General features: G+C 38.8%; 1 protein-coding gene across 8 annotated transcripts in view; it reads left to right on the plus strand.

Annotated features, from left to right (window-relative positions):
• PRDM15 (PR/SET domain 15) overlaps window positions 1–16,946 on the plus strand; it is a 41,362-nt gene extending 24,416 nt beyond the window's left edge. For 7 of the 8 annotated variants that reach the window (XM_052794697.1, XM_052794702.1, XM_052794703.1 and 4 more), the window contains 13 exons: window positions 1,353–1,520; window positions 2,787–2,881; window positions 3,999–4,130; window positions 5,088–5,222; window positions 7,158–7,321; window positions 7,752–7,831; window positions 8,435–8,554; window positions 9,283–9,414; window positions 9,899–9,982; window positions 10,180–10,355; window positions 11,542–11,622; window positions 11,915–12,127; window positions 12,619–16,946. In XM_052794697.1, the coding sequence (XP_052650657.1) occupies window positions 1,353–1,520; window positions 2,787–2,881; window positions 3,999–4,130; window positions 5,088–5,222; window positions 7,158–7,321; window positions 7,752–7,831; window positions 8,435–8,554; window positions 9,283–9,414; window positions 9,899–9,982; window positions 10,180–10,355; window positions 11,542–11,622; window positions 11,915–12,127; window positions 12,619–13,095 (2,057 nt within the window). In that variant the 3' untranslated portion in view covers window positions 13,096–16,946. The remainder of the gene's footprint in view (window positions 1–1,352; window positions 1,521–2,786; window positions 2,882–3,998; window positions 4,131–5,087; window positions 5,223–7,157; window positions 7,322–7,751; window positions 7,832–8,434; window positions 8,555–9,282; window positions 9,415–9,898; window positions 9,983–10,179; window positions 10,356–11,541; window positions 11,623–11,914; window positions 12,128–12,618) is intronic. The other variant, XM_052794701.1, reaches the window with a different exon arrangement.
• Window positions 16,947–17,162: the final 216 nt, after the last annotated feature.

Here is a 17,162-nt window from a genome sequence, read left to right on the forward strand (position 1 = left end):
TCCACAAATCCATCTCAGCATAGAAACTACAGAAGGGGAGTAGGAATTTAGATTTTTGTCATCATCACAACAAGCAACCTGCCCTGCTTCCCTCAGAAAAACTCTTTGTGATAAGAAAAGTGTAACCAGTAATTTGTAGAGCCACACATCCACTTACGTATTGCTTTTTTTAGTATGTCCTGCTCACCTGTGTAATATCCTCACTGGTATTTCATTTGTATGTTCACAGATACCCTGTCACCATCTCTGTTTCGTTTTCTTTCCCGAAACTTAAGTACCACCTCATTTCTCTGAAATAGAGGAATGGCAAAGGGGGCTAGTACTATCTATAGCTTGTAGTTTTCTGGGATTGGAGTTTTCTTCTGCTTTCTCATGCTTTCTTTATACTTGCAGTAGTCTCTCTAAATGTTTTTTTCTTAGTATCACTAGAGCCTGTCCTTTTCTCCCATAGTCATCCTTTGTGGTTGCTCATATTATCTATGCTGAGTGATCTTACGCTTAGAAAATGACATCCTGGTTACTTTTATGGACCCATGTTAACTGTCAGTCCAGAATCACCTGGGCAATTGCCCCTTACAGCACCATTCAAAGTAGGTTTTCTCATTTCCTTTTAGAGGGTACAGCTTATATAAAAACTCAGCCTTATGAAGAATGGAAAGTAATGCCAAGTAACCTCAGTATTGTGTTTATTCAAGGGCAGCAGCTCATTTTCTCTCTGAGTTGACCAAAACAAGCAGCAGTTTTTGCTCTACTCTTCAAGGCATCAAACTGTTACTTCTTTGTGATTGCTGCAGCACTGACAGATTCTACCTACAGGACCGTGCTTCCATGTTCCAAGAAGAGTCTCAACTACTGAATACAAAAAAAATTCCCCATAGGCCAATTGTCATGTAATGGTATATTTTTGAGATTTTATACTTTCTTCTGCAGTATTCTGTACCGGCTGGTATTAGGAGCCAGTGCTGGCGGAAGTATTCTGGTGCTTAGACACAGCTGTTCATGTGATGCTGTGTTGCTGTTTGTGTAGTGATTTTACCAACATTAAAAACTTGAATCAACTGTAACAGAATCCACTCCAAACCTAATTTTTAATGTGTGCTAGCCCACAATGGAAATAGCCCATGTGAGGAAGTTACAACGCTAGACTCCATTTTCCAAGTTAGCATCATATATATTTATTGCCTTTGAAAAAAAGTTTAAAGTAAAACACATGCTTTTGCATTTCCTTCCTCAGTCCATACAATGATGGATTATATGTTAAAACTCAGATCTAGCAAAAGAACTACCTATTTTACAAACATATAAAACCTGTTTTCATCCGTAAAGAGCTGCATGGTTTCTCTTGCTTGCAGATGACAAGACGTTCCAATGTGAGATGTGTTTCAGATTCTTTTCTACAAACAGTAATCTTTCAAAACACAAAAAAAAGCATGGGGATAAGAAGTTTGCATGTGAAATCTGCAATAAAATGTTCTACCGGAAGGATGTCATGCTAGACCATCAAAGACGACACTTGGAAGGTAAGTATCCTACAGATCAACCTAATTATTACTCTTGAAACAGCAGTAGAGGTGGGAAGGTTAAGGAAATGATTGCTCATTAGATTCTTCTGGATGGTAGCTGTCATTTTTTTTGTCAGTTACCTGATCTGGAGTAGCAGGTTTCAGCAAAATGTGACATTTATTAAAAATAATAGTAATGGATCCTGGAGGGCAGTTGTCTAATTCTGTGAAAAACTTTCTAGGAGATGCACCTACCTTTTTTTTCAGCCTCACATGATTGGATCCAGTGCTACTAACAGTCACGTGAAAGTTGCTTGGCTTATTATGCAGTAGTTTAGACTAGCTGATTTTAATTATATCTTTTTCTTTCTTTGAATTCTATTCTTTCTGTTTTTAAAAAAAATGTGTGGTAACTTGAAAATTTGAAGGCAGAGAATTGCAATGTACAATTGAAAGTGACTAGTGTATAAATATAGTGTAGATGGAATGCTGTGTGATGTTATCTTTCAAAACCTTGAGAATATATGAAAATGAGACTATAAGAGTTTACTGTTCAAAATCTCACACATCTAAGGATGTTATAGGTACTCAGAGACTCTGGAAAAACTTGAGTGATGGTAGGTTGCCAAAATATGTATTAAAAAGCCTCTAGTGATCTAGATGATAAAACCAAAGGTGATTTAAAAAAAGCAGCCAGATTGTCTAATTTGGTGCTTTGGGTGTCACTGGCTGCTCTTGTGATTCAGACTTTTGTGTTATGAACTAGAGGACAGCTAGAGGACAAGGGGTTGAATGGCAATGTCAAGGTATCTCATGTTTAGCTGTCTCAAAACAGCAGCAGCCCTCATCCTTCCTGAAAGTAGCAGAGAAAGAGGTCTGAAATCCTCATTGAGCATTAAAGATGATTGATGCTGGGTGGTTGCCTCTTTCCTTAGAGAGTGCGAGGGGGAATTTCTGGGCCAGATACCTGATCGAAGTGCCAAGGCCTCCTAGATCTTCCTGTTGCCAGGTGTTGACAATAAATGTCTGTTTTCAGACACTTTACAATTGGTGTAATAACCAATAAGCCATAATACATCACTTTGGCAGATTGCTTTTATATTCTTAAGACACCATTTTAATTTAGAAATTACCCTTTTGTAAGCAATTAAATTCTGCATTGAGGCTCTTCCCAGTGTTTCACTCTTCTTTACAGTATTCGTCCAAAAGGGCATGCAGATTGGAGTGGAAAACCATGGTTTATTTTTTTTGTTTTGTTTTTTTGATGGGGACTATTCTGTTAAGGGGTGAGGCGTGTGAAAAGAGAAGACTTTGAGCACAGCACAGAAAACATGGTTCGCTACAAGAAGGAGCCTTCGGGATGCCCTGTGTGCGGGAAGGTAGGCGTCTTTGCCAGCGTGTGCCGTGTGTAGCTCTGCGTTGTAGCTCCAAGGATACTGCAGGGGTACGGTGCACCCCAGCCCAGTGCTTCCAAACGAGTTACCGTGGCATAACAAGTTACCAGCCATGTACTAAACCACAATAGCAGCCAACCTGAGTAGGTGTACAGCCTGCCAAAAGGTTGAGGTAAATGTCTTGCACTGAGGTATGTGCCAAGTTAGATTACCTTGCAGCTCAGGCATGTGGTTAGTTACCAGCGAGCCCTGTTGCCCAGCCAAGATGTTACTCTTTAAACTGCCTTAGCTCCTTTATATATCCAAGCCCACTGTGGCCATGGATGGTGGGAGCTGTTAGGACAAAGATAAGAACAGAACTGAAGTTCAGACTAGACTTTGTTTCAGGACGTGTAGCACAATGTAAAGTGTAACATGGCCACTGTGTCTGTCAGTGAAATCTCATGGCTTATGTTATTTAGAGTGAAGTTTTCTGATGGAATGTAAACAGCTGGAGTTGACTGTGTGCATTAGGAATAATTTTCTATTAGAAATCAAAGTGAATTCATGGTGTAGTCATGGCATTGTTGCATTTGGATGTTTAATGCTCATGATCTTAAGTTGCTGTTATCACAGGTACAAAGACTGTGGGTTTAACTAGTGATTGTTTAAATGTTTAGTGATTCATGGTGCAAGATGTACTCAACCAACTCTTAAGTTGGTGTGTAGACCTTTGGTTTTGTTGCTTTGGGTATGTTATATATCAATGAAGGTAGACTTTGTGGAGTGTCTTTTTATAGATAGGTGGAACATTCATGATTCAAAAGATTCTCTAAATATTTCTAAATCTACCCTAAGTAATTCTGCTGCAGCTTTTGTGGAAGTCCACCTCTGATGAATGGCCAATTTCAGTCAGTCCCTTGGAACTGTACACCTGTATTTTGCTGTGCCAGCAGTTCCTGAGGTAGCCTGCTGGCTGGATAACAGGAGCTTCTATATGTTTCTGGCCAGAATGAACAAAACAGGACAGTAAATATGTTCTGTGCTATCCATTGGATAACTTGCAAAGAACTGTAGCCCTGCTGGACATGATACAAAACCCTTCCTTCTTCTTTTCTTTTAGGTATTTTCATGTAGGAGCAATATGAACAAACACCTTTTAACACATGGAGACAAGAAATACACTTGTGAAATCTGTGGACGTAAATTTTTCAGGGTGGATGTGTTGAGAGATCATATTCATGTCCATTTTAAGGTATTGTGTTAATAATTTATTAGAAAAGGCGTGTTACTTAGCAGACACATAAACATATCAATAAATATATTGAGACTGTTGTGGCCATGTGTTCATACTGGCAACACAACAGTGATTATGTACCCTGTGCAGTGATGTTTCTACCACAGCCTAGCATGAGTTGTGCTCTAATTTACCCATGACTCTGTTTCTATATCTGGATTGCTACAGAGTATGTGGACTATCATATTTGAAGTTATTTCAGCTACCACTGCAGAACACTGTTCTGAACGCCATGGAAAAACCACCTTTGTGACCTTGGGTGAATCACAGAGGTTGCTCAGTTTAAAGCAGGGAGAGTAACTTAACAGGAAGTCTGTTCCAGCTGTAGTTTGGTTGGGTTGAGGGGTTCCTGTCATCCCCTGTCTTTGTGGGGAAAAAAACAAACGAGAACTAATTGTTCCTGCCCTTTCCATGCCAGTGATTGTGATTCTCTTCTGTATGCCAGCATAACTGCCTGTGTATTGAGTTCCTTACCTGGCTTTATCAAAAAGTTCCGAATCACAAAACCCTATTAACAGTGCTTAATCAGACCCAGATTATTTTGATGTAACTAGGTTAACACTGAATTGTAAGGAATTGAATTGAAAGGGAATTTTAACACTCAGTGGTGCTCATAAAGATGCTTTTATGGATGTAACACTGTACCAGTTGAATCTCTGCTTACATTAAAGTTCCTTTTATACACAAAAAATTGAGTATTATTTGTTTGGATAATCAGTTGTTCCTCATTTAGTCATGGACAGAGGAACTTTGTTTACCTGAATTGAATGAAGCAGGAGGATATTTTAAATAAATAATGTTACAGTAATTGTTAAAGGAAGGCAGTCTGCATGGCAACAGAAGCTGGCTAGGTGTTACCTTTTGAAATAGAAATTTAATCTATTAAAACAGAATATTCTTTCCCACCCTACACAGGACATAGCACTAATGGATGATCACCAGAGAGAAGAGTTCATTGGTAAAATTGGAATCTCATCAGAGGAAAACGATGACAACTCTGATGAAAGTGCAGATTCTGAGCCTCACAAGTATAGCTGCAAAAGGTGCCAGGTAGCTTTAAATACTTTGAAATTAACTTGTTTTGGGATGGGAGGAGGGAGTGGAGATGTCTATAAATCATTCAGATTTTTAAATAACATTAAGGGTTCACAAAGAGAAGGCTGGTCTTCTGCAGTGCTTGTTACCTCTAATCTATGAAGTGCTATTCTATAAGACTTTAGGTGGTGTTCTGTAAGGTAAATACTAAACATTTAAAAAGAGAAATACACACACACTTACCTGTGTGCAAGGAAGCAAGCAAGCAAAACTGGAGAAAGAAACAATAAAGGAACATTCAAATCTTACACTGCCTTTTAATTATGTGCAAATTAAAATCATTATAGCATTCCTGAATGATACAGTCCACAGATGGATTCATTTTGATGAGATCAGGTGGTCTTCTAGTGGATATCCAGTTTGGAGGACTAAGACTGCTGCTTATGTTCAGTGTGACAGCTTATTCTTGGCCCGCTCTATTACTAACACGATGGCATTAGAAGTACTGCTGGAACATACTTTACCCAGTTGTCAGCTGAGAGAGGAAGACTTTTTAAACCTCTTACTGCATGGCTTTTGCCATTTTATAAAGAAATAATGGGGAAGAATGGGGTCCTTAAGGCCCATCTGGATTCTGTGCCTTTACTGGGTGAGCACGCTGTGCTGGGGCAGGTGGGATGCAAAAGCAATCAGTGAGAACAGCAAAACTGGGCAAACTGACATTGGGACTGGGGAATTTTGGTAGTTAAGCCACTGACTTGGCCCCTGGAAATCAGAGCTTATTTCACAGTTTACACTTAATGTGGTGAAAGTGCTTAGCTTAACTTCATTTTGAAGACATGGAGATAGTAATATTTCAGTTTTCTGTCCTTATCTGTGAGCTGGTTTTAAGCGCAAACTGATTTTAAGCTTATGTCAGTAAGCATAAGAAGATGTGGTATCAGAGCAGTTAATCACATGCTTGCTTTCAATGTGGTAATTTTAATGCCTGACACTTAATGGGTATATAAACTATATAAAATTGTATGCTTCCAAATGAGGGCAATTGTGCCACTGAAATTAGAAAGCTTTTTTTGAAAGCTGGGGTTTTTAGCGCTTTTGCAGGTGTTTGTGAAGTAAACAGTTGTGTAAGGCAACAGCTGTAGAAAATGAGTGTTACCTGTGATGAGATGGGGAAGCTCTTTTGGCTGAAAGTATCTGTTCACACATTCTCTAAGGGAGAACAACATAAGAATGAATCTATAGTGAAATATCTCTTCTGAGCTCTTAAGAATCTCCCTCTTTATTTTTTTCTCATTCCAAAGTACACCTTCACCAACCTGTGCAGTGCTGTCAGAAATATCCTGACTAGTTCCAAAACTGGAGCAAAAGATCATGTCATTATGGCACTTTGCCCTGATATGTTGGAGCATATATGCATATGGAGGGTTACTTAGTCCAGGGAGCTAAGTATGGAGCACCTGTCTGTTGTAGTTGTAGCACTTCCAAGAGCTGAGCTAGAATCACTGCCCTGCAATACCTAGAAATACCAACTCTTCTGGAGCAAGTGCCAAAGCTTACTATGCAGACTAGAGCTTACCATGCCCCTAGAGCTCAAAAGACATTTTCTCCATCTGTGACATTCTTGCTTTGACAGCTAGTGGAGGTTAGACGTGGTTCTTCTCTTCAAGGCTGTTCCTCAGTGCAAAAATAATTGGAGGTCCCCTAGTTGTGCAGTGTAAGAAGCAGAGGTACCATCTCAAGCTAGTTTTCCAAATGAGTTAACGGATGTCCTGCAGCAATGTGCTTGTAATGGCCAAAGAGGTTCAGGCCTAAATCTAGCTTTCACAGATTTTTCATCAAGTGATACACAGGATAGCTCTGACTCTAGATCTTGATAGTGTGTTACTAGATTGTTGCTGTTCCCAAAGACTTTTTTCCCCTTTCATTCACTATTGGTTCATTCCACAGTTGACTTTCGGCAGAGGGAAGGAGTACCTGAAGCACATAATGGACGTGCACAAGGAGAAAGGCTATGGCTGTAGCATTTGTAATCGACGTTTTGCCTTGAAGGCAACTTACCATGCACACATGGTCATTCATCGGGAGAACCTGCCTGATCCTAATGTGCAGAAGTAAGATGACGTGTTGGACTGATAAGAGGAGCTATTTTTTTGAGTTACAGATGCTTTTAGAGAATTGGACTGTACTGAATATCTGAAACTGTATAATGACTGTTAAAATGTTTATTAAAAGCTTGAAATATATATATCACCAATGATTCACTTCACACAGATGATTAGTCAACAGCCTCGCAGTTTGGGCTTTGTAAAGTATAAATCCTGTGATTTTGGTAAATATTTTCTAAAAACTTTGATTTGGGCAATGCCAGACTACTCCAAGCTTGCGGTGAACTTAGGCTTATTTCGAAAATGCTTTTATGTTTCAAGGAACTTTTTATAGTAATTAGTATTACCAAATGAAATACAGTTACTGACAGAGATGCCTGAAAACCACCTCTGTCTCGAGAAAAGAATGACAGTTTTTTGGTCTCTTTGGTTTCAGATACATCCATCCATGTGAAATCTGTGGAAGGATTTTTAACAGTATAGGAAATCTGGAAAGACATAAGCTTATACATACAGGTAAAAATGTTGTGTTTCTTTATTATTATCAATATTAAAAAGAAATTTCTGTTGCCAGTGCCAGCCTTATTTTTTTCAGGAGGAAATAAGTTATGTTTTTTACTGTAAGTTACAATAAGATAAATGTCTACCTTAAAAGCATAAAAATAACCAGTTTTCTAAAGGAGATAGTATTAATGAAGATATGTGGTCTAGGCACACAATCCAGATTCCTAATTAATGTGATGCAGGATGCACCTGCTAAAATCCTAATTCTGTATTCTGTTCTTCCCCAAATTCTTATCCATGCCACCTTCTTACCATTACACGGGCTGAAAACTGCTATTGCAAAATCATTTTTAACAGCTCATTATTATTTCATGCTATTCAGTATTTTCCTACCTCAGGTGTTATCTTTTTTTTCAGATTTCACACAAAAAGCCAGCTTTTCTCTTTCTCCAAAGTCTTCTAATTTAGTTTGGGCCACAATATGCATGAAAGATGTGGTTGACAGCACAGGCGGACTGTTGCCCTCTAATTCACCAGTTTAGTCAGCTTTTAGGAGATGCACATTTTTCATTAACATTTTTTTTGTTTATGTTGTCTTTTAAATTTATTTTTAAGGTGTAAAAAGTCATGCTTGTGAGCAATGTGGCAAATCATTTGCTAGAAAAGACATGTTAAAAGAACATATGCGAGTCCATGATAATATCCGAGAATACTTGTGTGCAGAATGTGGCAAAGGTATGTCTAATGCCTTGTTTTCCGTTAATTGTGATAGTGAATAGCAGGTGAATATCTGAATTAAAACTACTTCCATTTGTAGAATATTCAGAAGGTCATCGGAGCGCTGTAGATCCTGCATTTTTGAGAGGTAGAAACTGTATTAATCAGGAGCTTTATGGATACATAAACTACCCCTACCTTTATACAATCTAGTCTTGTGGCCTGTAAGATAAAACTGATTTTAATAAAATTTGCTTTTGTCAGATTGAGGAGCGCTTGCCTGACTGAGTTCCAATGTATTTGCAGCATAAAAGTGAATATGAGTTAATTATTTCATTCTAGGGTGTTTTCAGGCTTAAGAAATAGAGTAATTTCTCTCTTTAAGAGCCTTAAGAGTCAAAGTTGCTTTGACTTTTTGAATTGTTTGTGTTATAACTCGAACAAATCTGAACTGGTATTTTAGTGGAAGGCAGTAAGTCTGACACCTCTAATAATGTTTTTTCTTTGCTTGTCCCTGCTGTTTTACTTCTTCCTCAGTGGTTACTCAGATGTTTTCCAGAGGTTTTGCCTGGAATTAAAATAATAATGATAATGTGCACTGCTACCTAAACTATTAAAAATACGCAATTGTGGACATGCAGCAGATATAATCTTAGAGCTCTTGGCTAACAACATGATCATCCTGAGTTTTCCTCTGAAGGCAGGAGCAATGGACTAATTGTCATGCTGTACTTTCTGTCTCACAGGAATGAAGACAAAACATGCACTTCGTCACCACATGAAACTTCACAAAGGGATTAAAGAATATGAATGCAAGGAATGTCACCGAAAATTTGCACAGAAAGTCAACATGCTGAAGCATTACAAAAGACACACGGGTGAGGTCTCTAAAGATGTACGAAAATTGCACTGAATCAGTTAAATGCTTCCTGAGAGAACTTTTCTAGAACAGTATGAGGAACACTAATTAAAAAATATGCATATTCTGCTTTTTGAAAAATGAAATTTTGTCCTCTCATCAGCCAAGACCGCCTGTTATACAGTTAAGATACATAGTTTGGTTGGTTTCATGTTTTGCTGTTTTAAGAGAGGTGGGTTTGGTCTAGGGTAGGTCTAGAGTGTTGGTTTTGTTTTAAGTTAGTCTTCAGGTTCTCATTTCCCAAAACAAAATTTTACCTCTTGCATCAATTCCTCTTGGATTCATTTTCTGCCAGATGCAGTGGCATGGCTTAGATAAAAATAGCTAGTGAAGCTGGGCTTCTTCTACTTGTTTGGCTTTTTTTATTAGTGATATGAGACTCGGAATTGTCCCAGATACCTTAGACTATTTTCACTCTGATGCTATATGTGCTCTTCATGCAGGAATCAAAGATTTCATGTGTGAGCTCTGTGGCAAGACATTTAGTGAGAGAAATACAATGGAGACTCATAAGTTGATTCATACAGGTAAATCCTCTAACAAACAGTATCCAAAGACAATAGCTCTATTTTGTTCCTAGGCTTGCTTTAGACTTGCCAGTCTTGGAACTAGTGTTACACATCAAGCTATCAACATAAAATTGTTCCTCTTGTTGAGATGCTGACAATACAATACTCATCTGCGGGGGCTGTTGCTAACAGCGTTTCCTTCCATCTGCCACCAGTAGGAAAACAGTGGACATGTTCAGTCTGTGATAAGAAATATGTCACTGATTACATGCTACAGAAGCACATCCAGCTCACTCATGATAAGGTAGAAGCCCAGAGCTGTCAGCTGTGTGGGACAAAAGTTTCTACCAGAGCATCCATGAGTCGACATATGAGGCGTAAACATCCAGAGGTGAGTTAGTTTGGCAGGCAGATTGGGGGGTGGTTTGTAGGGGCAGGGGGGGTGTTACCTTTTTTTTTTTTTTTTTTAAAGAAACTTTATGGCCATCAGTGACTTGAAAGGAATTACTTTTTTTTTTTCTTTCTCTCTTTTTCTGTTCTTTTGGGTCTAATTTTAGGTAGTGTCTGTTCAGCATGCACTTAACTGAATCAGCCCTTTCGTTATGTTATGTTTCAGTAGTAAACGTATCTGATTGTCAGTTCCTAAAAATGAAGTTGTTTTGATTATTTTAAATCCCTTTTCTTTTTCTGCCTCAGCTTAAATGTATATTTTTTCATGTTTTGTCTTCATCCATTAGGCAGTATAATTGATCCTTTTTCCCTATTGTGCTCTCTGTATTCAGAAGTGATCTGAAAGAGTGGTGAATAGAGGTGATGGCAGCATCTGCTGATGATACAAAATTATTCTTAGTAATACAGATGACTGCTGACTGCAGAGTATCTGGATTAGAGGGATGTTTTGTCTGACCTCAGTGGGGCTTTTTCTGTGTTCTAAATTTCTGAATAGCTATTGTGTTTCTCTTCAGCATTTCTTGTTCAGGTTGACTAAGGCTTGCCCATTCCCTTTGAGGCTGGTTTTTTTTTTTACTACCAATTTATCATTAGTATTGCTTTGCCTTGAACTATCCCTATTTTTTATCATCATGACTGGGAAGGAAATCAACAAAAAGCTCTGTTTATTGATTTTTTGGATTAAAAATGCAGCTACATATCTGCAATCCAGAGGGCAATTTGTCTCCGTTCTTTGATAAGCTGAGATGTATAGGTTTAGCTGAAAATAACGGATTAGGACACAGTTGATAGGTTTATAAATAGAAATGCTAAAATAATAATTTTTTTTTCAAACACATTGTTTCTTTTCTGTAGAATTCATCACTTCGCAGTGGGTTGTGTTCTGTCCAGAATATGAAAATAAACATATTCTTATATTGTTGTCTTTAAACTTTGCTGGTTTTCAGTGAGAAAGAAAAGATGATAGGCCATAATGTTATTTAAAAAAAGCCCTGGTTAAATCCCTTGTATAAAATGTTAGATTACATCATTTTTGCTTTGTGACAGGATTTGTTAGGGCAATGCTGTGTTGTTTGATTGTGGTATGCACTGCTGTGGTTCACCAGCTGGTACCTCTTTGTCCACAGATTCTTTCGGTGAGGATTGGTGATTTAGAGCAGCTGCCAGAGACAACTACCATTGATGCCTCCTCAATTGGGATTGTTCAGGTAAATTTGCCATTGCAGAATGCTGGTAGCAGATAGGCTCCAGGTCTACTGGAGGGTGAGGTGGAGATGTCACTTTTTTGGTATGTATCATAGCTGGGCATAGGCTCATGGCCAAGAAATGTGCTTTTTTAGAGAGTCAGCCCCAACTTAACGCGTACAAGCAGATGCAAGCTGTTGCTAAAGTTTGTTTCTTCACTTGAGAATCGACAGTAAACCAACTTCAGGTGATAGTGTCTTACTTGGAACTGCACTAAGCGAAATGACTTGATGTTTTCTTGATGTGTTGCTCCAGCCGGAATTAGCCTTGGAACAGGGAGAATTACCAGAAGGGAAGCAGCATATGAAAGCTTCTAAACGTGGCCAGAAACGAAAACAAAAGTCAGGTGAGGAGGAGGAAGCTCAAGTGCCTGAGGAACCTGCCTTCAGTGAATACACAGAGAAGGAAGGTGAATTCACAGGGAATGTTGGAGATGAGACTAATTCAGCTGTACAGAGCATCCAGCAGGTGAGCTCTAGCAGCAGGGTGATGGGTAGCAGGCATTGCTTAGAGGGATAACAATTCTTTTTTCCCAATAACAAACACAAATGAGTGATCAGACCATTTAGGGCTAATTTGATAAATCCACATAGATGGATAGAGACTTTAAAAAAACCAAGGAGTTGGACCAGTAAGTTCCTCGTGGTTTTTTTTTTTTTTTTCATTTCCTTTGGTGTTAACCATCTCCTTGTTTGCCAGATACCACTAACTATCTGAAGCTGTGACTAAAAGTGTGAAAGTTAATTTGGCTGCTTGTTTTGAATGTTGCATATGCCTCCCTCCCATTACCTTCTTATTTCTATACATGGAAGTTGTTATATTCCAAGCTTTCTATGTTCCCCTCTGTGTGTATGACTTCTCTTGCTGGCAGCAGCACTCAGGTGATCTTTCTTGATTCTTGGTATTTGGTAATCAGCTGCAAGATACAAGGTTGAGATTACCTTTCTGTTTTTCCTCAGGTGGTGGTGACCCTTGGTGGCCCAAATGTCACAGCCCCTTCCAGTTCTGTGGGGCTGACAAATATCACTGTTACCCCCATTACAACAGCAGCTGGAACCCAATTCACAAACCTCCAGCCAGTGGCTGTGGGCCATCTGACTGCACCTGAACGCCAGTTACAGCTGGACAACTCAATTCTCACCGTGACGTTTGACACCGTCAGTGGTTCTGCTATGCTGCACAATCGCCAAAATGACATTCAGATCCAGCCGCAGCCAGAGGCAGCCAATCCTCAGTCTGTGGCCCATTTTATAAACCTGGCCACCTTGGTGAACTCCATTGCTCCTCTAGGGAACCAGATAACAGAACAGCATCCTCTGACATGGAGGTCAGTGCCTCAGACTGATGTCTTGCAGTCCCAGGCACAGCCAACGCAACAGCAGTCAGGACAGCAACAGGTTCAAACAGAGCAACAACAACAGATGTATAGCTACTAATTTATACTTCGAAAAGTTTTGAAGTGGACAGTACTTAGAGACAAAAACACACAGATGTTTGGAAAATTTCTAATAGGATTGTTTGCTGGATACCAAACAGAGATGGGAAAATGTTTATACAATGAAATGTAAGCTAAAATTGGCATAGCACCCTGCAACACCCTGATCTTGAGATTCTCACGCTGTCTCTAGACCTTGCATTGTCTTAGAAAAAAGAAAAAAATCTTACCATAAATTTAGCACCCCCTTGCACTATGTATTTCATGCAGTAAGATTGAGATTTGACAGGAGCATCATAATATATCTTAACCAGAGCAGGGAAATCCTAAATATTATGACACTTACACTTGATTTACAAAACCCTTTCAGCCATACCATGTCACTTCTTTCCAGTCTGGAAATTACATATGAAGACCTTGTTCACTTTGAGGTGGAATGCATTTGTGGTCAGCTGGTAAAGACCGAAATGTAAAGACACAAATGGGCAAAACAATAATTGTCTTGGTTTTTATCTTCTTTAGGTCTTGTATTTAACAACATCGGTAAAGTAGGTGGAGGTTGGGGCTTTGGGGTGGGGATAAGTGTGGTGTGGAAGAAAATACATGAATTTCATAAAGTATTTCCATTTTAGTCATGGGAAAAACCCTGTACCCATAACACAGTGTTAGTGCTACTTGAATCAGATAGCTGGTCTAATGCTAAAGCAACTTTTATGGTCTTCTAGTCAAGTTTGACTCAAACCAGTTATGAACTGAAAAAAAAGAATGTGATACAGTTTTATGTAATTTTTCAAAACTGCTCTTTCAATCTTGCTTTTAGCTAATAGGTCTGAAGAGCAATCAGTCCCCTTTGATCAAGTTCAGGATGTGATTTTTTTTCAATTAGTCGTCTTTCATCATGTAATAAACATTTGAGAAAGCATTCTTTTTTATATATATATACATATATATATATATAGCCTTTGTACTTACTGTGTGTTCCTGGTGAGTATTGGTGTGAAAAAGTTATCAATATGATTCATTAATTTTTTCATCTCCATATTGCCCTTTCTCACAGAAATAACGTATGGATTCTATTCCTTCTCTTTCCAAAACTGTTTTCAAAATTTGTAGCCACACACAAGATTGTGTGAAATGCAAGAAAAAAGAATGTCTGAAGCATATTCTGCCACATGGAGGCAGTATGCCCTAGTGTATAATGGACAAGGTGTGCATGACTGTTGGGGATATAAGTAGTGGGTTGGGTCAAATACATCATTGCTGATACAATGCTTTCATTCCATTCTCCATACATTGATGTGCAGTCTGGACTTTTGCATGTCAAGAAGATAGTGTCTTTCCCACAGAGAAAAAGCAGCTTATATCAAAAAGGAATAAACTAAAAGAAAAATGTTGCTGCCTGGAATCCTGAAAGGCAAATCTGTCCTTCCAGCTGTGGCTGAAGAACAAGGTCCTTTGGGGCACCAGACTGAGCCACAGAACCGTGCTAAAGATTTTTGCTGAGGATAAAGCAGCTGCTGTGTTTGACAGTGAAGATAGATTAATGGTTGTAAAAATCCTGTCTGTGCCTATCATATTTATGAAAATGTTTTATGTATTAGCAAAAATATGAGTAGGAATGACTTAAGCTTTGAAAGTCTGTATTAACATGGACTACTTGACCCCTGAAGGATGCCTTATAATCTCTACAACAAATTCTTCCAAAGTATAAATGTCTGGATATTAAAGTTAACCTCCAGTGGTTTTCTTGGTGCCATAGCAGTGTCCAGAGGCTCACTATGCTAGGCTCTGTGTAAAGCTTAGTTGCAACAGGACATGTATAGGAAAGGGGTTTCTGGTGACAGATTTTGTGTGTCAGAGGAGCAGAACTACTTTTCTGTAAACATCAGCAAGCCTGTAGAATGTCTGCATGGGAGGGACCTATATTTGGTGGGAAAAAGATGCATATCAGAAAGAGAAAATATCTTCTACCAGTGTGGGAAAGAGAATTTTTCATTCCCTAGCCCCTTCTGCCTTCCTCAGATCCTTTTCACACAATACCATGAGATCCTGTAGTTTTATTAGCCACCTAATCCCGAGAAGTGCAGTTTTATGTCCCTCTTATCTGGATTATTTCACCACTGGCTTGAGCCAGTTAAGTTTCTCCTCAGCTGTCCTGTCCACAAATGCTTCCCCTTCACACCAAACCCACTAGCCAAGAGAAAGCTAGGTTTTATTTATGAAAATAAATGATGTTGTTTATGTACTTGAAGCTTCCCCCTGCCCCCCCGTGTTTGGTGCCTAATTGGTAAAGGCACATTATCTTTTGGCAGGGTACTCCGGAGGGGAAAAAAAAAAGGGGGGGGGTCGGAGAGGAAAGCAAATGGAGAGGTCCTAGGTCAAGTTGTTATGGTAAATAAAAGATGGCTACCATCTAAAAAAATACATATGTATATGTACACACACACGGAGGGTTACAGTGCTGCATATAGAGTTTCTACAAGGTCAGGGTTTTGTTTAGACATACATAAATGGTGATTAAGCTTTTAAGTGGGGAAGAAGAGGTTTTTTGCCTTAGCTGCAGAGTGAATACATCTGCTCTATGTGAATACTACTGATAGTAGCATTCATGATGCATTGAATCAACCTGAGTCATTTTAACATGTAATTATCTATCTGATAAGAATTGCATATGGAGGTAAACAACCCTTACAGAGACCTCTGACTTCACAAAACCTCTTTATCCTAATGTGATCCTCTGGTATTCTGTACTTTTATGCTGCCTAGCATCCCTCCCACACTAACTGGCCTGCATAATCCCATCCAGGCAGGTTAGCATTTTACCTTTCTGATAATGATTGATTCTAGCTAATTTAAAAAGGAACGATCACATAATAAATACTTGCATGTTGGTGGTCACATAGAACAGAAATGTCTCTCCAGTCTCTCAGTATCCCCAAATCATAGAGCAGCCCAGGTTGGAAGGGACCTCAGAAGATCATCCGGTCCGGCCTTTTTTGGGAAAGGGAGCTTAGATGAGATTATCTAGCACCTTGTCCAATTGCACCTTTAAAACCTCCAGTGACAGGGACTCTACCATGTCCCTGGGGAGGTTGTTGCAGTGGATTATTGTTCTTACTGTAAAAATTATCTTAAATAATATTCTGCTTTAGGAGGGAAAAATATAACCACTGGAAGGGCTTTGACTAGGCCAGGCAATAGAAAGTTCTCTAAAAGCTAATCTTCCCCAGAGCAGTCCTTTTGGAAATGAGCTTGACTCTCCCTGCAACCATTGCTATGGTACCTCATCATCTCTCAGTGTGATTTTATTATTACTATTGTTATTAACATCCCTATAAGAACGCAACTGTATCTTGGGTGTGCTGCAACATGAAACATTTCAAAACAAATTATTCTGGTTTTGTTTCAAACAAATTGTTTTGTTTCAAACAAATTATTTTGTTTGGAGAAGTTGGAAATTGATACCTTTTCAGATAGAGCTTACCTTGGAGAACTATTGACTGCCAGCTGCCCTCCCAACAAAGCCTTTTTCGGATGAATACCAAAGTTATACTGATGCTGTTTCAAACTGCACAAGAAATAAAACTACGTAAGGGATGTGCAATCTAAATTTCCTTTGCCAATTTGTTACTAGCCTTTTCAGCTATAGGATGTGAAGGTTATTGTTTTCAGCCACGTGTTGGAGATTTTGCATAACAACTGTTCAGTAACAAACTGGAATTAGTTTGAGCCAAAGGAGTGATGTTGTGTAGTATTCTGTGTATTGTCATTGTTTATTGCTAAGACTATTATTTAATTGAATGCTGTTTGTGGCACATGGGCTCTGAAGTAAAGGAGCATCAAGGTACAGAACCCTTTCTCTACCAGTGTTATTCTTTTCTGGTCCTTCATTAATGCATCAAACATTTTTTTTCTTCAAATCACATAGACTTGCCTCAAAAGCAATAAGCTTAATCATTATGTCATAGAGCTTTGTACATCCTGCAGTATACAGAAACATGGGGTAGCGTTCTAAAATATTTATTCTAGAGCTTGTTACTGGGTAATAACGGAAAGCAGAGGAGGCTG

This window comes from Harpia harpyja, chromosome 8, assembly GCF_026419915.1.
Source record: "Harpia harpyja isolate bHarHar1 chromosome 8, bHarHar1 primary haplotype, whole genome shotgun sequence".
NCBI lineage: Eukaryota > Metazoa > Chordata > Aves > Accipitriformes > Accipitridae > Harpia > Harpia harpyja.